The sequence below is a fragment of the Dunckerocampus dactyliophorus genome, chromosome 3 (genome assembly GCF_027744805.1).
Source record: "Dunckerocampus dactyliophorus isolate RoL2022-P2 chromosome 3, RoL_Ddac_1.1, whole genome shotgun sequence".
Classification (NCBI taxonomy): Eukaryota; Metazoa; Chordata; class Actinopteri; order Syngnathiformes; family Syngnathidae; genus Dunckerocampus; species Dunckerocampus dactyliophorus.
In genome coordinates this window covers 6,699,379-6,722,433 of record NC_072821.1, presented here as the reverse complement: position 1 = coordinate 6,722,433, position 23,055 = coordinate 6,699,379, and the positions used below count along the sequence as shown (strand labels likewise).

At 42.8% G+C, this 23,055-nt stretch overlaps 1 protein-coding gene across 2 annotated transcripts in view; it reads left to right on the top strand.

Annotated features, from left to right (window-relative positions):
• The window catches only part of sema4bb (sema domain, immunoglobulin domain (Ig), transmembrane domain (TM) and short cytoplasmic domain, (semaphorin) 4Bb), a 71,096-nt gene extending 49,747 nt beyond the window's left edge, over window positions 1-21,349 (top strand). For both annotated transcript variants that reach the window (XM_054770216.1, XM_054770215.1), the window contains exons 5-15: window positions 543-641; window positions 4,468-4,579; window positions 4,835-4,951; window positions 7,513-7,670; window positions 14,012-14,193; window positions 15,023-15,173; window positions 15,280-15,490; window positions 15,652-15,767; window positions 17,202-17,359; window positions 17,619-17,710; window positions 19,768-21,349. In XM_054770216.1, coding sequence (XP_054626191.1) covers window positions 543-641; window positions 4,468-4,579; window positions 4,835-4,951; window positions 7,513-7,670; window positions 14,012-14,193; window positions 15,023-15,173; window positions 15,280-15,490; window positions 15,652-15,767; window positions 17,202-17,359; window positions 17,619-17,710; window positions 19,768-20,537 — 2,166 coding nt within the window. In that variant the 3' untranslated portion in view covers window positions 20,538-21,349. The remainder of the gene's footprint in view (window positions 1-542; window positions 642-4,467; window positions 4,580-4,834; window positions 4,952-7,512; window positions 7,671-14,011; window positions 14,194-15,022; window positions 15,174-15,279; window positions 15,491-15,651; window positions 15,768-17,201; window positions 17,360-17,618; window positions 17,711-19,767) is intronic.
• Window positions 21,350-23,055: the final 1,706 nt, after the last annotated feature.

The window sequence follows — 23,055 nt, the reverse complement described above, 5'->3', positions numbered from 1 at the left end:
TCGCATTTCGGGCTATCATGCAAGAAAAGTGGTGGAGAAAATGAATAATCAGGAATTACAGTATGTTGCTGTTGCCTCTTGAAGTAAATTGTGGCACTGCAAGTTATACCTGCAAGTTCTCCTTAGACTACGCCGTTGCTCCGTGGTGTCACCTTCACGCGTCCTGTGGAAATGATACAATGAAGTACATGTTATGACACCCCTCTCCTCTTCCACCACCAGCACCACCACCACATACAAATAGACATTCATCAAGTGTTCAGGGGGAATTCGCCGTCGTTTCCCCCTTCTATGTGTTCCCTTGTTGTCACGCCAGCTGTTGTATCCTCAGGCGACAAGACCCTGCTAATCTGCATGCTGCAGTGCACACGTCTGCTGCGTATTAGCCACTTAGCTCAGCAGGCAACAGCTGGATGAAGACAGGGAGCCCGCCAACCCCTCCCCTCGCTGAAAGCTTTGCTTTTGCTTCTGCAGCGATATTTCTCTGAATGCTTTTTGAGGACAAATAACAAATTTCATGTTTTGATTCCTCCCTCATCTAGACTGATTGCTTCAATTACATCAAAATCCTGCTGAGGCTGAACAGCACTCACCTGTACGTGTGCGGCACCTTCGCCTTCAGTCCCATCTGCAGCTACATTGTAAGTCACGCATGTCTAATAATAAACCATGGGAAGTGAATTGATCCGTTCCTGGGTCAAACTGCCATCGTAAAGCTGTTTTAACGATACAGGTGATTTTTTTTAAAAGTAGCATTTCAACACTTGTAACTCATACAAGTGTAAAGAGAATTGAACAGTATAAAAAAACAAAAATAAAGTAAAACTACTCACACAGGATGTAATTTCTGTAGAGCGATACTGTCACCTTATAAGTATTGCTGATATTAATATGTTTTAGTAACATTACTGTCGGCACACATGCTGATCTTTGTGGTTGCCTTGTTTTGTTTGTGCGTACCGTCTTTTTTTTTTTTTTTTTGACTTTTTTAAGGGCAGTTGGCAAGCTTCTCTGCTCATCGTCATGCTAGTTGTTAGCTTTTAATTCCATGCTAGTTGCTTGAGAAAATTCATTTGCACCTATAATTGATATTTAATTAATTGTATTCACTGCTACAAAACTAATATCTAATCAAGATTGAATACCAGAAATCCTGGTCAAAAATATTTAATTTTGCCAAACAAGATTGTTTTTACTTTACTCAAATCTGAGCTACTGTATATTATTTAAAATAAGAAAAAAATATATAATAATATAACTATAGATATAACATATATCTCTATATATAAAAAATATAACTAATCTATAATAAAAATAATTTTTAAAAACGGAACAAGAAAATTTGCCTACTTTCTTAGATTTGACTTCTTTTTTCGAGTGTGTTCAGCCGGCTAAAAAATTCTTATTTTTTTGTCTCTTTTATGAAATACATTGGTGTGAAAAAGTGTTTGCCCCCTTCCTGATTTCTTATGTTTCCCATGTTTGTCGCACTTACATGTTTCAGATCATCCAACAAATTTAAATATTAGTCAGTGACAAAAACAACCAAACACAAAATGCTGTTTTTAAGTGAAACTTTTTATTATTAAAACCCACATAGCTCTGTGTGAAAAAGTGATTGTCCCCTACACCTAATAACTGGTTGAGTCACCCTTAGCAGCAACAACTGCAGTCAAGCGTTTTTGCAGAATTGTTGTAATTCAGCCACATTGGAGGGTTTTCCAGCATGAAGCGCCTTTTTAAGGTCATGCCACAGCATCTCAATAGGATTCAGGTCAAGACTTTGACTAGGCCACTCCAAAGTCTTCATTTTGTTTTTCTTCAGCCATTCAGAGGTGGACTTGCTGGTGTGTTTTGGATCATTCTCCTGCTGCAGAACCCAAGTTGGTTTCAGCTTGAGGTCACGAACAGATGGCCGGACATTCTCCTTCAGGTTTTTTTTTTTGTAGACAGCAGAATTCATGTTTCCATTTATCACAGCAAGTCTTCCAGGTCCAGAAGCAGCTAAACTGCCCCAGACCATCACACTACCGCCACCATATTTTACTGTTAGTGTTATCTTTTTCTGAAATACAACGTTTTACGCCAGATGTAATGGGGCACACACCTACCAAAAAGTTCAACTTTTGTCTCGTCAGACCACAGAGTATTTTCCCAAAGGTCTTGGGGATCATCAAGATGTTTTCTGGCAAAATTGAGACGAGCGTTAATGTTATTTTTGTTCAGCAGTGGTTTTTGTCTTGAAACTCTGCCCTTAACACTGACCTTAACTGAGGCAAGTGAAGCCTACAGTTCTTTGGATGTTGTTGTGGGGTCTTTTGTGACCTCTTTGATGAGTCGTCGTCGCGCTCTTGGGGTCATTTTGTTTGGCCGGCCACTCCTAGGAAGGTTCACCACTGTTCCATGTTTTTGCCATTTGTGGATAATGACTCTCACTGTGGTTCACTGGAGTCCCAAACTTTAGAAATTGCTTTACAAACTTTTCCACTGGAGCTCAGGTGTGATAAACCACAGTTAAGTTATGTTTTAACGGGGGGGCAGTCATTTTTTCACAGTGGGGCATGTAGGTTTGGTCTTTTTTTTTCTCCCTTGTTCTGTCACTGACTAATATTAAATATTTTTGATGATCTGAAACATTTATGTGTGACAAACATGCAAAAAAATAAGAAATCAGGAAGAGGTCAAACACCACTGTACTGTATATCTCACAGTTAGGCTCCAGCATACCCCCGCGACCCTAGTGAGGCATAGAAAATGGATAGATATCTCACATTTTAGTACATATTGCTTAAACATAAACATCTACAAAACATCATGCTGAAGAAAATAGCTATTCTCCTATACTTGTCATCACACAGTACCCTTCTTTGGTGGCATAAAAAGCCAAAGAAAAAGCAAAAACAAAACACTTGATAGATTACAGTTATTCAACAAAACAAAATCAGAAAGCTTTCTTGTGCACAAGCTGGTATTCTTGGCCACATTTTCATACAATCATCAATAGTTTTTCAGCGTCAGTAGTCAGTGAGGACGGGTCTTGTCAAAGCCAACATGTTTTGTTTTACTTGGAGTCTTTTGCAACGGTTGCGCACTCATTGCCGAGCAAGACGTGTCTATAATCCGTAATAAGCAGCTGTGATAGGCTGCACGCAATCAGAGATGTTTTTTTTTACATTTTTTAAACAGGGCCGATCAGCTGTGTTAAAAAAAAATGCAAAAAACTGCGCTTATTGATCTTCAATATATGGGAGCAGCTCACTTGCAACTTTTTCTTCGACTTTTGAGGTTCCTCTGTATTATCTACTGTAGTTTTTGGTTTCCACCCTTTTTCTCCCCCATTGCCATTCGAGCGTGACAGAACCCTGCCGAGGCAATTTTGCCTGACAAGTTCAACAGTGGTGGTACAAGATGTGTGTGTGTGTGTGTGTGTGTGTGTGTGTGTGTAGTTTCCAGCAGGAGTAGATGTGTTTATCTAGCAGAGAAGCACGTCGGGAGATGGTAGCTAGCAGCGGGGTGACATTAACGTCAAACTTTTCCCCCCGCTTTTGACGTCAAAGTGAAACAATACTAACAACACAGGACGCCTCCATTGAACGGGACTTGGCAGGACTTGAACCGGGGGATGGGGTGAAGGCTCGTCATGTGTTGACACAGTACAGGACGCTGTGTCAGACGTATAACAGTGGATGTTTATTTTTGTAGCCCACAGTTAAACAGTAGAAATGCTTTTGGACCGACAGTCAGGACACTGAACTCTGTTACTGACATGTATTTCGATGCTAATTAGACGAGGAATGTCAAAGACCCGGTTGCCTTGAGATGACTGCAAGCTGCTCGAGGCAGATGGCCACTCCACAAAGAGTCTTCTTTGCTCTTTTTACTTATTTTTGGGGCGCTGTTAGTTCTCTGTTGATTTTGTGGCTATTAGCAAGTAGAACATAATTCAAATGTGTTTACATAATGTAAACACTCCAATCAACACCTCTTTTCAGTTGACCACAGAGTCTCCTGTAGTCACCGGGCGCGTGGTCTACAAACGCAGACAACCACCAGGGTCTCTAATCAGCACACCAGGTCAAACCTCCACACGTTGGCAGTATCTCTATTTGAGTGGTCAGCATTCAGCAGCTTTATCTACCTCTGCTTGCGATTTAAAGTGTCGGTTGGGCTTGAAACCCACTTTGCTAATGTGCATTACTGCCATTAACAGGACTGGAGTGCACTCCCTTCATTCGAGTTACTTCCATGATGAATGTTTGTGTAATATCTGGTCCCTGCTGTCTTACTAAACTGGGGTATTAAAGACTGCTTTTCTCACAATTACAACCACATGTGTAGCAAATTAAAACCTTTGCTGTCCACACTCCCAGAAAGTCAACAAGAGCTTGAAGGCACTGAGGTCATTGTTATTAGCATGACACCACGCACACACGTACCCTAAGACGTATTTGCTGTTTGCTGCCGCAGAACACGTCAACATTCACCTTGGCGACGGATGACGCCGGTGAGGTGGTGATGGAGGACGGCCGCAGCCGCTGCCCTTTTAATCCCGAGTACAAATCCACTGCCATCATCGTTGGTGTGTACTAAAAAACACTTGTTCAATGTATTGTTGTGTGCTGCTGAAAAAACTTCAACTCTGATCCACTTATGAATCATCATTCAGCTATTGTGTTTGTTTTCAGCTATCAGTATATAATAATTCGCTGCTTATAACTGGAAGAAATGACTCGGCTAATCCGCCATTTTACACTCTAATACTACCATATCATTTCTGTCTAATGGATTACGATGGATAATGAAACAATCCATTTTCCCCCCATTTATTTTTCAGATGGTGAATTGTACACGGGCACGGTCAGCAACTTCCAAGGGAATGAGCCGGTTATTTACAAGAGTTTGGGGCAAGGAACAGCGCTAAAGACGGAAAACTCTTTAAAATGGCTACAAGGTAAACTCTTATTCCTTCACATCACATAATATACTTTATTTGTTCCTACTTTGTCACAGAAGTGACGACACAGGAAAATAATGTATTGATGTTTCATATGAGCTTTATTTTAATATATAATTATTGATCATCGATTGCTTTTATAAATTATGTCACTGCTAAAGTTATATGTAGTACCATTCAAACACAAAACAGAGACATTTTCTCATTTAATAGCGACTTCATAGTGACTGATAATTTTTGCTTTTTTAAAGTTACCAGCCATTATAGACGATTATAAGTGATTTTTCAGGGCATACAGAATATTGTGTTCTATGGCTATGTAAACATGCAACCTACCAAAAGAATAATTAGACACTCATCTTTCATCAGAAAAAAAAAGTTTGTTTCTACCTTTTTCAGTTCTTCAGTAATCAGCAGTAGAACAAAAGTAAGTTTCAGGAAAAATCAGTTGCCAACAAAAAGGGAGAAAAACAGCTTTTTGTGAAAAGATACATTTCAAGCCTAACTTTCACTTTGATACAAACTTTTTTGCTTTTGTGACACCTCAAATATCTGAACAACTATACCACAACATAAACTACACAAAAAAGGGTTGTTTTACATCAAAATAGCAATTTATTTACAAATATAACACCATGCTCATGGTATTGAATGAGAAAATGTCTTTTGACTGGAACTATATAGCTATAGCAACTGCGTAAATTATAAAAACAATAATTATATTGTGTATATTCAAATAAAGCTTGTAAATATATAGGATGAACCATGTGTAGTGTGTAACTTAGGTATTTACATTAGCATCTACTTGGTAATGTATCTACTGACTTCCTTAGTGTGCAGAGCAGCCCGACCCTTCCATTTGAGGTTCTATGGTTATCATCACACTATTCCTCTTTGCCTACTGTGAAATACTGTAAAAATGCGATGATTATGGTTTTAACTCCTCTGAGGCGTTTTTTTTCCATAAAGCTGATTTTCCTCTATGATCTACTAAGTACCCAGCCGAGCGGGCCAGGTTAGAAAAGTAGTGTTCATTAGCAAGCCCCAGGTACTAATACATGCAGAGAGGGCAAGCGCTCTTAGATTGCAGGAGCTGACTTGTATCAGTCGCCACACATGCACTTCATGAAGCGCTGTGGCAAAGCACTCTGTGCACGATTAAGGACCCCTCTTGTATGTGGATCTGGAGGTAATTCATGCTGATGAGACATTTGAGTGCAATTATACCAAGGGTTTCGCTTGATCTACTGTCACAGGACGGACTTCTGTAGACGATGGCTACATATTGAGAAACGGAGGGGGGGGGTTAACATTATTAGAGCCCTCTAGACATGAAGTAACACCCATATAGTCATCTTTACATTTGTATTGCCCAAGAGATAACGCAGACTCACACGTTAGCAGTTCCTTGTTGTGTTTTTCTGCACAGCATACTTCCCCTGGTGGCTATTGTCTCATCAGTGTAATGAAATCTCGGCTTTAAATGTCTTTACACTTGTATTAACCAATATAGAAGACTTAATAACAGTAAATAAGCCTATTTAAGACTTAAATAAAACGCCTGCTCGTGTGTTCCCTAGCCAACCTTAGTGGCAGGAGGATAGATGTGGCGGTAGAGGACACTCAGAGTTGAGTTTTAGCTTGTCGTGGATTACGGCCCTAACAGTAGCCTGTGTTATTATCATGTTATTATTATTGTGCCTGTTGTGAGATCATTGAAACCAGCAATAAACGCCTTTCCTGGCAATCACGTCTGGTCCTTGTCTCACCGAACACCGACACCTAGGGGCCAATGTGGAATACTACATTTACACTTACAGTGCTTCTTCTGCATTGTATTTATATTTTAGTTAGTTTAGTTTTTTCATTTAGCCACTGTTGTGCTTGAAAATGCTTAATACCAAGAATATAACATGCTTAAATATGCATTTTTTTATTAATTAATTAATTGCATCATTTATTAATTAATTACATTGTGAAAAACCGTGATAGCGTGAGGGCGAGATGTTTGAATGAGATGTAGTGAGGAATGACTCTACAAAACAGCCTTTGTGTTACTGGTGACAAAACGTATTATTAATATCAGCATTTCAACTTTTTCATTCCCTTTTCTCTTTCCCCATTTTTGCAGTTGTTGTTCTCAATTAATTTTTATTTTTAGAATGTGCCCAATAAAAATAAATAAATAAATAAATAAACAAGCTGTGTGCTGCAAATGACCCCCGGGCCGCACTTTGGACACGCCTGTCCTAGAAGGGCTCCGACATCCTACATTCAAGAATCAGTTTATTTAAGTTTAATGTGCAAGTTTGCTCTTCTTTACAGCCTGGATCTCAACTTTGTGTTATTGTTATTGCATTCCAAAAATACAATTAAACAAGAAAACTATTTTAAAAGACTAATAATAATACGTTTAGCATATCTTCACTTACATTGGATTAGTTTTAGCATGTTTACTAAACAAAAGGTGAAGAATATTGTGGAAAGTTTGGACCCCTCCCTTCCTGTCCATGAAGGCGACACACAATGACACCTTTTTGCGTCTATTTTCCCGACAGATCCGCTCTTTGTCGGTTCGGCTTACATCGAGGAGAGTCAGCCAATAGGGAACCCCGTGGGCGACGACGACAAGATTTACTTCTTCTTCAGTGAGGCGGGAAAGGAATTCGACTTCTTTGACAACACCATTGTGTCGAGGATCGCTCGCGTGTGCAAGGTAAGAGGAAGACACCTGGCTGGCTGCACATGAAAAAGAAAACCCAGCGGACTTGCCCTCGTCTGTAAGCTGGGTACAATTGGTTGTCAGAATGAGGTGGGACGCTCCCACGTTAACGCATGTGGACGTTAGTCATGATGATGGAAATACTGCATCACGTGCTTTTTCTGTCTGACTGTAAAAACTTGTTTTTAACACATTGAGTTTCCCTGCGTGTGAATCATCCTCACCTCCCTTTCCCCCCCCCTCCCTGCATCGTCATCAGCTCCACCACCTGCACTGCTATTGTTGTTATTATTACCTCCACCAAGGACAAAGACAAGAGGCACTGGTTTCACCCCTGTTGGCGCGATGAGATAAAAATGGCAGCGATCGGTGGCGTACGTTCATAGCAAGGCCCTTGGTGTGATAGGAAAGTAGGCACACACAATATATGAGTAACAACAAAAACATCTGTTCCAGGGTCAAACCTTCATTAACTGTTCAGGCAATGTTTGCTTTTTTTGTAACATTTTAAAGGGGACCTATAAATGTTGTTACATTGTTGTATTCACGTGTTAAATGATGCCAATGCGTCAGATAATGAGGTTTACTCATTTGGAAGTGAGACCTGAAAGCAGTTCTGGACGGCTTTGCACGCTGTGCTTTACAGAGTCTTTTTTTAACACCGAGTTCCATTGACATCAATGCAACCCGGACTTCCATATATGGGCATGCCTAGCACCCCCCGCTCTGCTTCCCTCTGTTCAAAGTGTTAGCATGTCGAGCAATGGCTTCCTGGAAATGGTTGTCCGGGTGCGCCTGAAGAGGCAAGCATCAGGCAGAAGTGGTTGGTGTTGCTGATTCCCGGCCAGCAAGAGGAAAATACGCTCTGTCAACGGCACTTCACACGGGACTGTTTTGTGAACATGGGCCAATACCAAGCTGGACTATCCGCCAAAATCCGACGCCTTTCTAATGTTACTTGGTTGTGTTGAAGAGTCAGAAGAGCAAGCTGTAAGTAATACTTTATCAGTGTCCCAGCTGTTTGGAAGTCCTCGGAAGCGCTTGGGAGTGTGACCAATCACAGCGGAGTGGGCTCGGCTGTTGGCGTACCTGGAGGAGGGCCGGGGGTGGAGTAAATTACACAGACCGTTTGGGTGGGAGGCAGGAAACACTGCAGGAAGAGGTGTAGTCTGGAAGCTCTAGAAAGTTTTCTGTGCAGGTTATTGTGTGTAGCTTCTCTATAGGAGTCCAGAACTCAATAAAAAGGCCCGAAAAGTCATACAAGTGTAAAAATAGGGATAATTCAGATTTTTTTTACATGAAGTCGTATGACATCTCCACCAGCAGTGTAGTGCGTCAACAGTAACCTTACCCTGCACTTGGTCCGGTGAGCCGAGTTCTGGTCGGATTTCGGTGATGAGGAACGTAGTTCCGTTTAGTTGGTGGGGCCACTAAAGTAAAGAGTTTGACTTCTCAAAACAATATGCGTTCAAAAAAGTATTACATTTGCATCACAAAAATGCCTCCTCTGAAAAAGAAATCAGACCTTACAATCGCTCGGCGTTACTCTGTCTATTGTTGTGTATGTGTTTACAGTGTTTACGTGCTCGGATGAGACAAGAGTCTCGCCTCTTCATCCGCTGTGTTTAGTTTCACTAAATTGGCTGGAAAGCTATTGTTTATTTATTACAGACAATGTATCTATGTATGCCAGCAACGTATAGGGACTGGCAGAATAATGAAACGTTCTTCCACTAGATGGGCAGAAGCTACATAATGAATGTCTCATTCGTACAACAGAGTAAGAAGTGACATTTTTCCAACGTAAAACATGTGCTTTGGCTCAATAAAGGTTGGGAAACACTGAATGAGAGTCTGGTGGGACACATTGTGGTAGTCTACAACCATGCAATATTCAAGGTTGGCTTTGCCACAATACAAATGAACCACTCGAGTGTGCGGCCTGTCATCATTGAACCGTCGTTGCTTCTCACTTGTATCGCACTCTTTTCGCTTGTCATCAGCTCAATGAAATAGCCGCCATGCTTCTTTGTGCACACGCATTCAGCCTTCATCCTAGTCTGTTGTTCACCAGGGGCACTAACGTGCACATTGGCTGGGGGGGGCAGTGTGTAATCTTAAGTGACAGCTTAATGACTCGTTCTTGCAAGGCTTTTGGAACCAGCCGAGCACCTCCTGGGTTGTATATATGGCGATGACTTTGGGAAAAAGGCCGAACTGTGGCTGCTTGCTGCAGATGAACTGTGCTCCCTCTGTCCTTCCAAAGGGCTTTTATTGCACTGGAGGCAGCATATTGACTGGATGCTTCATGCAGGTGCTCTATTTTATCCTCGTGCGCTTAACAAATCAATGCATTGCATTGTAATGCTTCTTTAGTATTTGGTACACGTTGTCTCTCACCCCATTTGAAACTGTTTTTAACAGCATTTATTTCATCTTGGCAGACTCCCCTCAAGCACAGACTGTGCACAGTGTCTGCTCTAAGATAAAGCGCACCATCTTTGAAGGTTTCCCACCGTGTTCTTACTACTGTTTTGCTCTGCTTTGCCAAGTCATTCTGCTTCTGACTTGTTGTCCTATCCAATATGTCCTCCTCCCTTCCTCCCGCCTGCTCACTCTTTCCTGTGTTTATTCAGGAGTGCACACTGAAGGGTGGTGTAGATTACGCACTAGAGCTTGAGATTGACGCAAAAGATTGGGAGACATTTTGAGCAGCCAAAATAAAAAACAATACATCATGACACGTGTTTTGATTGGTCGTTTTGATATACGTGAATGTTAATATGCGACAGAAACTTCATTGTTTGTTGTTGTCAGCAGTTAGACACTACCTGAATGTTGGTTAATAAGTTAATTTATCTGCATGTGCTACACTGGTCATGCCCTGCATCCATTGTGGGTCGTTTGAATGGCAGTGCCGTATGTCTCCACTAGGGCGCAGTGTTGTGCTACACTACAAATTTTGGTATTGATCGCATACCAAATAAACACAGTGGGACCTTGGTTTTCATATGGGAATTAATTCACTCAAGTCACTCATCACAGAACTCGCACATGCGCAACAAGTTGTGAATCGTAGTACCTCGGACATGCACAAGTTGTGGATCGGCTACTGTGGTCACTCGAGTCACCTGTCACAGAGTGCATGAGCAGAATACAGTGGAACCTTGGTTTCTGTTGGGTACTTGATTCACTTGAGTCACCCATCAGAGGCAGGCGTGGATTTAGAGGGGGGTGTGGTGGGTGTACACCCCCACGTTTTGAGGCACCTACGATTTTTTTTGCCACAATAAAAGCTAATAAAATGATAAACCAGCCTGGATTCCAGTCACCCAGTCCCAGTGAAGGTACATGTATGTCTAAACCGGTACACGTTGATTTATTAGTACTGCTACTAGTACCAAGACAGATCACCCCAGGCCACAGTCAGTCAACTGGTGGTGGACACATATGCCAGAATGCAACCGAGACGCATGCTTTCTCACCCACTGTCAGGCTGATAATTTACATTGGACATTGAACGTGTGCTGTACATGGCTATTCAGGTGGAGGTGCAAAATATGAAAATGAAAATGAACCAGAAAAGCGATCCCCAGTGACATAAAATTATACTCAAATCCTCGCAATTTACAGCTGCTTCAAATTGGAAAATATTTCAGGAAATTGAGCTAAAATGGGTTTCTCCTAGTACCGGTAATTTTATAAATAGAATGTTTTGGCTTAAACTCAGATATCACCAGCTTGCAGGAAATGAGGTCTGATTTTAAAAAATTTTCTGGGGGAGGACCCCCATACCAACCACTCCATTTCCAGCGCACACTCCCCCTTTTCAAAAAAGCTAGATCCGCCCCTAAGAGGTCTCGCACATGCGCAAAAAGTTGTGAATCGGGTACTCTATTCACTTGAGTTACCCGTCAAAATCACCAAATGTGTTCCACACAGGTTCCATACCCTTCCCCGACTTGTCCAGCATTTAACCACGCCCTGACATTTTTAATTTAGCTAGCCGTAGCAGGGGTGAGTAAGTGAACATGCTAACAGAGACGAGTAACAATTCTATAAGAAACTCACGTGTTTTGAACGACTCATTCAATTCTCGCACATCTCTACACACGGACGGAATATGGAGAGCGGAAAGGGCAGACATGTCCCGTGTACTTTTTCAAAAGGCAGCTAGAGTCCCCTTGGGTTTTAAACAATTTGATGCTATATTGAATGGAAACACATGAAGCACTAGGACCAAGCAGAAAATGGCTGCCCTTTCCCTTTAGACCTCCCATAAGCTAATACAAGTAGATTGGTTCTGCTTTTTGCTAATGTGTGATTGGCCATCCCTGCTGTTACTCCATGAGCGCCTGGACTTGTGCTTTGTTGGTTAAAAAGACAAGAAGGTTTTTAATATTTCAATATGAAAAAAAATATACAAGTGTTGAAAATACCTGGATAAATAATAAGGATACACAGTTGTCGGGAGTTGGCAGGGTAGGTTGGTTTGGACCGTGTCCTAAAGTCAGCTTTGAGTGTGAGTTTGACACACCTGCCATCTATTGGCATACCGTGTGTATTACAATGTTTTCAGCCATTCTTGCAGCTCTGTGAGATTTTTAGTAAAAGGTAAAAAGGGTGTTTTCATGTAAATATGACATGAGAGGTGCAGTAATGTTGCATATTTTGTATTTGCGGGGTGAGCTGCGGCATGCAAAGCTTAAGTACTCAGCAACAACAGCAGTGGACAGCTGAGAGAGCAAGAATGTGCCCATCTCATTTTGGTAGCTGGGCTACTACTGCCCTCTAATTGGCTCCCAGGCCTGCAGCAGTCCCACAAGGCTTCATTCACCTAAGAAGACTGTTCATATTTAAGAGCTCACAGTTTTATAGTTTTTTGTGCATCGTGTCAGCTCTGCTTCTTCACTCCCTGCCCTCTTGTAAGGGAGTTCAGGGTTATGGAAGCTGTAATGCTGCTGCTTCTGCAAGTTGTCTTGAGATTAGGGTGTTTTGGTTCCTCTTTTGTGGTTTTTTTTGCCCAGCAGACTTTTTGATGATTACCAGTCCACAGCAAGGTTGTCTGATAAGTGTTTATGTGGAGATTCTCAGTCTCCATTAAATCTTGGGGGAGAAGTGAGGCGGGATCCCAAAGCAGTAATTAATATCCAAGCTTTGTTTACGGTTGTGCAATGCTGTCTCCGTTAAGAGGCAACTGGAGCTTTGAACTCAAAAAGGGACTCTGCCATTAAAACCCCACATAATCTAATCTTCTTTAAGTGTATTTTAACAATTGTACATAGTGTTCAAAGTTTTATCATTGTGCATTAAAGATGCCAAAAACAATCCATTGTAGGCCATAAATGTATGCTAACCTAACTGAAGAAAACATCAACATTTTAGTTTAGTTTTATAAAAGACAAAACAAAGATAATGTGTGTAATATCTAATAATGGTCCCATTGTACAGTCCTCCCTCTTTTATCGCGGTTAATTGGTTCCAGACCCGACAATAAGTGAATATAAATGTGATATTTTCATGGTTATGCCATAGAAAACCTGTTTACAATCTTATAAATACGATTTTTAACATTATTGGACCCGTCAAGACATGAAATAACACTCATATAGTCACCTTTACATTTGTATTACCCAATATCGTAGATATAATCAGAGAAAATATGACACATTAGACATAAATAAGACAACATAAACTCACACGTTTGCACTTCCCTGTTGTTTTTTTCTGGACAGCGCATTCGTATTACCCAATATAGTAGACAAAATAAGAGTAAATAAGCCATTTAAGACGTAAATAAAACTCCTACTGGAGCAGTGTCACAGTAAATGTGTTCCCTAGGGAAACTTAGTGACGAGTCTTGTGCCTGTCTCACTGAACAATTACTGACACCTAGTGGTCAATGTAGAATACAGTACTACAGTCACAATTACAATGCTTCTTCTGCCTTGTGTTTGTATTTTTAGTTCATTTAGTTGGTTCATTTAGCCATATTATGATTGAAAATGCTTAATTTAGGCTAAGAATAAGTACAGTTTATTTAAATATGCATTTTTTACTAATAGTAGTTCGTATTCAACCACAAAACAGCGATTATCAATTGATTTATTAAAAATCGCAAGAGTGAGGGAGTGGTATTCGAACCATGATGTAGCTAGGGACCACTGTCATGTGTTTGACTGAAGGCGAACTTGTACGGCCAAATCTATTTGTTGCAGTCCAAAATTATTTGTGGCAGGCCGCCACAAATAAATGAATGTATGGGAAACACTGACTGGGTCATGTTGGAAGAAAAACTGTCCTTGCCTGACTTACTTATTTATACTTGTTTCCAGGGCGACAGAGGGGGCGAGCGGGTGCTGCAGAAGAAATGGACCACTTTCCTGAAGGCCCAGCTCCTGTGCTCCCTACCAGACGACGGCTTCCCTTTCAACATCCTTCAGGACATGTTTGTTCTGAAGCCCATGGGAGACAGCTGGGAGAGCACCGTCTTTTATGGCGTCTTCACATCACAGTGGTAAGAGACAAACATATAGTTCACGTACTGTATATGTACTTTATATGAAATATAGACAGTATTTTGCAGCTGGTTGATGCACAGTCGTCCCTCACCACTTCGCAGTTCGAATGTCACCGCTTTACTATCACGGCTTTTCAAAAATGTATCAATTAATAAATCATGTTGTTTCGGTCGTAAAAAATTATGCATATTGAAGCAAACTCAATCTGTTTCTTGCCTAAATTAAGCATTTTCAAGCATAAAAATAGATAAAATAACTAAAATACATACTTGTATATATGGCATTCAGAAGACTCATTCAAAGATGCTGTGAATGATACAGTATGTAGTATTCGACACTGGTCACTGGGTGTCAGTAATGTTACTAGGCCTGTCACGATAACAAATTGTGCTGGTCGATAATAGTGCTATAAATTATCGACGATAATCGATAATTTTGACCTTTTTTTTTTTAGACCATATTATTAAGTTTATCATTCTATGATCACTTTGTCATGTCACATTTGAGCCACTAGGTGGTACTCAAGTGTAGTGTGTCTGTGCACATTGGAAGTGTATGGTCCAAAGTCTATCCTTGATGCTGGAATTTTGAAATGCTTTTAGGAAGTCATACTGGGAACACTGGTTTTGTGTGTCTGCAGCTTGAATGCTAATGAGCTGTGTCTGTCCATGCCAGTGTACGACAGCGTCTGTGGCTCCAAAAAGCACTTTTGTGCACTTTATCACATTTGGTGTTCATAAACAGAGCTCTAGGGACACATATTACTGCTGGACGTCATTAAAGAGTCACGTTTGTGTAATAGGGGACCTTTAACTGTGTTGACAGGTATAAAGGAGCATCAGGTAGCTCGGCAGTGTGCGCCTTCACCATGGCACAGGTGGAGAGAGCCTTCAGTGGGCGGTACCGACAGGTCAACAGGGAGACTCAGCAGTGGTTCACCTACAACCACCCTGCACCAGAACCACGACCTGGAGCGGTGAGTGGGGCATTCTCCACCTCTTTCGTCAATTTGCAGTACACTTGCATGCAGTATACATTAGAATATATTGAATTTATCTTCTCTCTATTCCACGCCAACGCAGTGTGTGACCAACCATGCCAGGCAAATGGGAATTCAGTCTTCTTTGCACATGCCTGACAAGGTGCTCAACTTTGTCAAGGACCATTTCCTGATGGACAGTGTGATACGAAGCTCCCCCTTGCTGCTTAAACGCAGCGTGCGCTACACACAGATCGCCGTGCACAAGATCCAGGGCATGGAGCGGGCGTACGACGTGCTCTTTATCGGAACAGGTGATCAAAAAATACATGACTAGTGTTGTGTTTCTACCGAGCAGTAACTTTTTGTTGAGTTTAATACAATTGTCAGTACAATAATAACAAATAAAGCAGCCCTCCTTGTCTTTCCTTACCATCAATGAAAGTTTACTGTTTTGCTCTGTGTTGTTATCCAGATGACGGCAAGCTCCACAAGGCCGTCAACGCCAATGACAAGATGCACATCATCGAGGAAATGATTCTGTTTCCTGACCCGCAGCCTGTTCAGCACATCGAACTGGATCCTCAGAGAGTAAATCATAAGTCTCTTTCTCAGTGCTCTTAGATTCTAATCATTCTTTTAAGTCAGAAAAAAAACGTCACAAGAGCTAAATTTACCACAGCTCAAGCTGCCTGAAGACATTTCTCCCCACGGGGGCCATCCCCGTCGAGTTTTCTTAAGAGTTATTTCACCATCTGGAGCAGAGTTTATGATCCTCTCTGGTGTTTTAGCTGCGGTTCAATTTCATTACCTTTCTTTCTTTATGACATAATGGCCTCTCCCAGGGCCAAAATGGACGCTTATCGAAGATGATATAATTCTAATAAAGTACGAGAGACGTTCCCATGTATTCTGACCTATGAAAGACAAACAACCTAATCACATAATGTTTGTTTAATCTATTTCTAGTAAGGACGGCCTTAAGATAGACTGTTCTTGGACGAGTGAGTGTTAGAGAAAGCGTGTGTGTGTGCCATGTTGATGGTAAAACGGCTGCCACTAGCCTCCGAGCTTGACCACCATGTGTTTTAACCGCAATTGAACTACCCTGCTGGCACCAAGCAAAAGCACATCTGGCCAGATTTTGCGCTCTATTTAGTAAAGTGGAACCTCGGTTAACGTCATTAATCCATTCCAGAAGGTCCAACTCAAACCAAAACGTGCTCTAACCAGAATCATTTTTTTCCATAAGAAGTCATGCAAATCCAGTTCACCCGTTCCAGATACCCAAAAATGTTAACACAAAACACTTTTTCCTAGTTTCACAGTTGTAGTTTTACATGCAGAAAACTATTTGAAATGCGTAAAGTGACAAATGAAAGTCATAAATGAACATTTACCGGCACACTTTACCATCATTTAGATGTGATTTTTGACAAAGACAGCTATGAGGCAGCGAGAGGCACACAGACACCACTTTGGTGTTTTGCTATGAGTTATTTCTTGAATTCAGTAGTGTTCCTCACCTTCTTTGTCAAAGTGCTGGCACTTGCCACTTTCTTTGGCTCCATTGTGGGTTATTTTGCAGCCACGATCAATAAGAAAAGCAGAGACTTGTGGTGTAACTGTGTTAGTTAGAAAAGAACTACAGAGCCAACCACTGATGACGTCATAGAGGGAGCTGTGGAACAATAACTTCCGGGTCTGGTTTCCATGCTAATAGACTGCTAACAGGCAGCTTTTGTGCTAAAAATATGTTACGAACACATTTGGACTCATGCCGTGTATTAATGACATAAGCCGAGCTCCATATTGTACGTTAACTGGGAAATGTACATAAACCGAGGCAAAATGTTCGACGTAAACTGAAAAATGCGCTAACTGAAGTTCCACTGTATGCTTTTAACTTTATTGTCATATGCAATTGTTCATACGTGCTTTTACATTTTTTTTTAAATATGCAAATGGTAAACATATTTCTCTGCCCCCCTCACCCCCCCACACACACCCCACCCCCACCCGCAGGGTCTGTTGTTTGTGTCATCCTACTCGGGCTTGGTGGAGGTCCCTGTGGCCAACTGCTCCAATTACCTGAGCTGTGGAGAGTGCGTCTTGTCCAGAGACCCCTACTGCGCTTGGACCGGGCGCCTCTGTCGTGACGTCAGGATGGCTCCGCCTGACAGGTACATTACTGTCACCGTAACAAATTGTAAAGCAAGATGCGCTGAAAGCAACAAATGAAAACCAGGCAAACCGTTTTATGTTCCGAGCTTGCACAAGATATCGTTTAAAAAGAAGATCGGCCCCTCTGTCACGCCGTAGCCACTATGATCATGTTCCCAATGAATGCCTATTAAAGAGAGATGAGCATATGCACACAACATGTCGCTTCACTCCAGCTGTGACATTTGTTTTTTTTTCCTCTGTCATGTTTTGTCTCAGCCACTGGCAGCAGGATGTGGAGGAGGCTGACACTTCAGCCATCTGTAACAGGACGCTGTCCAGCCCCAGATCTGCTCGACCCACTGCTGCCCGTGAGTGTAACTCCCTAACACGCAGTTTACACACCAGGCATTTGCATGTTGACGGAAACTGGTGACTTATTATTGACTTGTACGACAAAATAAACAAATTTAACACATATAATACAAGTGTAATAATACAAATATAAAAACACCACCACGGGCTAACATGTTACCAACGGTCATTTAAAAGAACACATTGTACAAAATAATGCCTTTATTTTTCACAATTATAAACGAAACTGCATAAAAATTGTCATAAATTCTAAAAAATATATATATTTTTTTAATCGGATATTTTTTCAACGGTGAGGGATAACGTCAAGCTGAATGAAGAAGGAGTCCTATCGGGCCTTTTTGGTCCATGGGACTCCAGAGGCAGCTGACGGGTACCGGCAGGCCAAGCGGTTTGCGGCTCTGGCTGTCTCCGAGACAAAAACTGAGACGTGGGAGGAGTTGGGGGAAGCCATGGAGAATGACTTCCAGACAGCTTCGATGAGATTCTGGACCACCGTCCGCCATCTCAGGATGGGCAAGCAGTGCACTATGAACACTGTGGATGGTGGGGATGGTGTGCTGCTCACATCGACTCGAGATGTTGTGGATCGGTGGAAGGAATACTTCAAAGACCTCCTCAATCCCACCGACACGTCTTCCAATAAGGAAGCAGTGGTTAGGGACTCCACAGAAGGCTCTCCCATCTCTGGGGCTGAGGTTGCAGAGGTGGTCAAAAAGCTCCTCAGTGGCAGGGCCCCGGGGGAGGATGAGATCCGCCCAGAGTTCCTTAAGGCCCTGGATGCTGTGGGGATGTCATGGTTGACATGACTCTGCAGCACCGTGAGGACATCAGGGCAGTGCCTCTGGGTTGGCAGACTGGGGTCGTGGGCCCCCTTTTTTAGAAGGGGGACCGGAGAGGGTGTGTTCCAACTATCGTGGGCTCACACTCCTCGACCTTCCTGTTCAGGGGTTCTGGAGAGGAGGATCTACCGGATAGTTGAATCTCGGATTCAGGAGGAGCAGTGTGGTTTTCGTCCTGGTCGTGGAACTGTGGACCAGCTCTGCACTCTCGGCAGGGTGCTTGAGGGTGCATGGGAGTTTGCCCAACCAGTCCGCATGTGTTTTGTGGACTTGGAGAAGGCATTCGACCGTGGTCCTTGACGAATCCTTTGGGAAGTACTCCGGGAATATGAGCTACCGGACCACCTAATTCAGGCGGTTCGCTCCTTGTATGATCGGTGTCAGAGCTTGGTCCGCATTGCCGGCAAATAAGTTGAACTTGTTTCCAGTGAGGGTTGGACTCCGCCAGGCCTGCCCTGCCCTTTGTCGCCAATTCTGTTCGTTACTTTTATGGACAGAATTTCTAGGCGCAGCCAGGGCATTGACGGGATCCGGTTTGATGGCTCCAGGATTGAGTCTCAGATGATGTGGTCCTGCTGGCTTCATTGGGCTGTGATCTTCTACTCTCACTGGATCTGTTCGCAGCCGAGTGAGAATCAGGACCTCCGAGTCCGAGTCCATGGTTCTCACCCGGAAAAGGGTGGAGTGTCATCTCCGGGTGAGATCGGGGATGAACACAAAATCGACAGGCGGAATGGTGCAGCGTCTGCAGTGATGCACACTCTGCATCGGTCCGTTGTGGTGAAGAGGATGCTGAGCCAACGGGCAAAGCTCTCAATTTACCGGTTGATCTATGTTCCTACACTCACCTATTGTCATGAGCTTTGAGCAGTGACCGAAAGGACAAGATCATGGTTACAAGCGGCCGAAATGAATTATCTCCGTAGGGTGGCTAATGTAAGCGATGAGGTGAGAAGCACCGTCATCTGGGAGAAACTTGGAATAGAACCTCTGCTCCTCCCCATTGAGAGGAGCCAGATGAAGTGGCTCGGGTATCTGGTAAGGATGCCTCCCTGGAGAGGGAAGTCTGGGCCTCACTGCTTAGGCTGCTGCCCCCGCGACCCGACCTCGGATAAGCGTTTCAAGCTTAGCCATATTTATAGGACATTTTTCAAAATTAGCCATATTTATAGTACATGTACTTATTGTTTTTTATACATTTTTTGGGCTAGGTGGTTCCCGTTGTCAGCTCATTACGGTCCCTGCCAACACTTTCCGGGTCTTGCCCTGCAAACTGCGCTCCAACCTGGCCCAGAGGAAGTGGCGCTACAGCGACAGTGCCAGCCAGTTCCTTTACGCCACGCCCGAAGGCAGCCTGGTGGTGGTGGCGCAGGGCGACAAGATGGAGACGTACGAGTGCTGGTCTGAGGAGGAGAACTTCCGCCAGCTGCTAGCTAATTACTGTGTCAGGGCAGAGCCTCGCCAGGAAAGCACCACCATGATGGGCCACTCCCGGACACCGCACATCAAACGTGTGGAGACCATGATCCTGCCCGGCGAGTCCCGCTCGGAGCAGATCCACACCAAGACCTACTGGAACGAGCTAATCGTGGTGTGCGCGCTGCTGGCTTTCTCCTTGGTGGTCTTCTCCTTGTTCGTCATCTACAGGAACCGCGACCACATGAAGTCCATGCTGAAGCAAGGCGAGTGTCCCAACATGCAGCAGAAGAAGCCAAGGATTGTGGGGAAGCCCACCGAGAGCCTGCCGCTCAACGGCAACACCATCCCCGTCTCCACCTCCGACCACAAGGGCTACCAGACGCTCAACGACAACTACATCTGCAGCACGCCCACTCGAGAGTCATCGCCGGAGAGCAAGAGCTTTTCTGATGCGTCCGACAGGCGGCCTCTCAACGTGAAGGAGAGCCACGTGGAATACTCGCCCACACTCCCCCGGCCTCGGGTACGGTTAGGCTCGGAGATTAAAGACTCCATCGTGTGAGGCGAGCAGGACCCTGACATTTTTTTTTTTTTTTACATTTCGGTCATCTGTGTTTGCCAGAGGAGAAGCCAGAGGTTTTTTTGCGTGAGATGGGAAAGCAGCTCATGGCCGCTGCTACCAAGTTTCTTTTCAGCCATCCTCATGGCCACTCATTGCTTACAAAATGTGTGTGCGTGTGGGCTAGGACACTAGACGCTCAGTATTTATGTCTTCATAGACAAAAAAGCTCCAGTAAAAGTCTACTGCCGAGGCCACACAAAATCCACCATTTCAGGTTCGAGGAGGCTAAAAACGGCATGTGACGCATTTTCACGATGACAGTGTGGATGATAGCAGATGAAGGACAATGATGACTTCTTGACTGCGGGACTTCAAAACAGATACAAGAGAGCACAAGGGTTGCTGACAAGTGACTTTTACCTCCTGAATGTACGTCAAAAGTCTGTTTTATGCACCAGTGAACGCACCACGGACCACTGGAGGAAGCGGCCACACTGCGTGACGTGACCTGCTGGTACCAAGCATGGTGATGTGATGACACAGCCAAGAAAAAAACAGGGGATGTCCACACCTCTATCATTTTCAGGGTCGCACCAAATCATCCTGTCCACTGTGCCAAAAAAAAAAAAGAAAAAAAAGCAACAACTTGATTGTTTTATCGAAATGCAATAGTGCCATTGTGTTGTGACGACCACTCCCGCCATCTTTGTTTTAGCATCGCAAAGAGCACTAAAGGGTTGAGGCACTAATAAGAACAAATGTGACATTTCACTGGTAGACTTCTGGAATATTTCTATTTAAAAAAAAAAGAAGGTTGGGTCACCAACCACTTAGGTACAAAACCAGAAACACTAATATACTCTCTTGCTGTCTGTTTTTCTTCCTACACTAATATACTAAACCACACACACACCACAGACGTCGTGATTCAATAGAAAGCATCAAAACTGAAATGCAATTTTAGCGAGCTAGCTAGCAGGCGCAGCGATGTAGATCAACACAATTGCTCGGTATATCTCATGTTTGCGTGGTTGCTGGTTGCCAGGCGGAATTTGCAATCAATCGTTCCCCAAAGGCTTTAGGGAAAAAAATGGAATATCGTCATTGCCCGATGGATAACAATTTTTTTTGGTTTGTTTTAATCTGGAAAAACAACAAAAGTACAGTAAAAAGTAAAAGCTTTGTGTTTTACATGAAAGTACTCCTAATATTTGGAGATACTAACTTTTCATTGGTGTGTATGCTACTCACCACGTGGTTTTCTTTGACGGCAGGAAGCCTCGCTGCCCCACACATCTGAAAAAGGGCAGGGAGAGTTGGCAGGAACACAGACTAAAGATAATTACTCCAAAAACTTCCCTATAAAGATGATGTATTCACTCACTCTCCTTTAAACATAAAATACACCATCTCCTGGACTTGGTGGGGCAGTGCCCCAGTCCAATGAATAGCATGTATTGCCAGCGTTTTAATACAATAAAGCAACAAAAAATGCTTGATGTTCACTACTCATCGACCAGTGACTGCCCCACAAAGCCAAGAAAGGACAGGGAGAGTCAGCAAAGACAGCCAAACAAAAACAACACTATGAGGACTATGATAGTTTATTTACACGCCATTAAATCACATTACTCTCTATTAGATACTAAGTATGCCCTCAGATGGTCTTATTATTATTATTATTATTATTATTATTATTATTATTATTATTATTAAAACATATTTTTTCTTGACAATATGCCCATCATGCTTACAAGCAACACGAGGCAGAGGGGTCCACCGCCCCACAAACCCAAGACAGGACAGGGAGAGTCGTCAACAACGTGCCCAGATAGACTTAATTTATTTTTTAAATCATAAAAACACTATTGTAATTATCGTGAGACACATTTTTTATGATTTTTATCCGAACGGAATGTACCTGTTTCCGCTGCAGTGCTGTTCTGAGCAGACAACAGCACCTCTGCTGGTTGCAGCCAAGTAGTGCACCCCCACTTTGCCTCAAGCACTTCAAGGCACGATGAATCAATATAAAGCCCTCCAGGTGTCATTTCGTCGATGCGTCAGATGTCAACGTGAAAGCACAAGTAATCAGGGAGTTTGAACACCCACACGTCGTTTGCATATGTCACTGAAAATCAGTTTCACAATTAAAAAAAAAAAAAAATGCAACTACTCAGAAACCAGAATGAAAAACAGGGACCATTAAGTACACTCGCTCGCTATGGAGACTTAAAGAAAAAAAAAACAGACTTTTCCAAAGACTTAGGAAGCTCATAGATAATACTGTAATACCGCGTGACTCAATAAAGTACAATATGGCACCGTCTGTCTTAGAGCATCGGAGTTCCGTAAAGACTTAGCGTATTTATTCCACGCTCCCTTCAGCGCTGACAACTTGTCTTTGCACAGCACAGAGTGCAAAAGTGATCAGTGTTTATTTTTGCCTTGATTATATCTGTGCTTAATATTGTGTGTGTGTTTTTAAAGATGTGTTGTAGAGATAGTACCCAGTGAA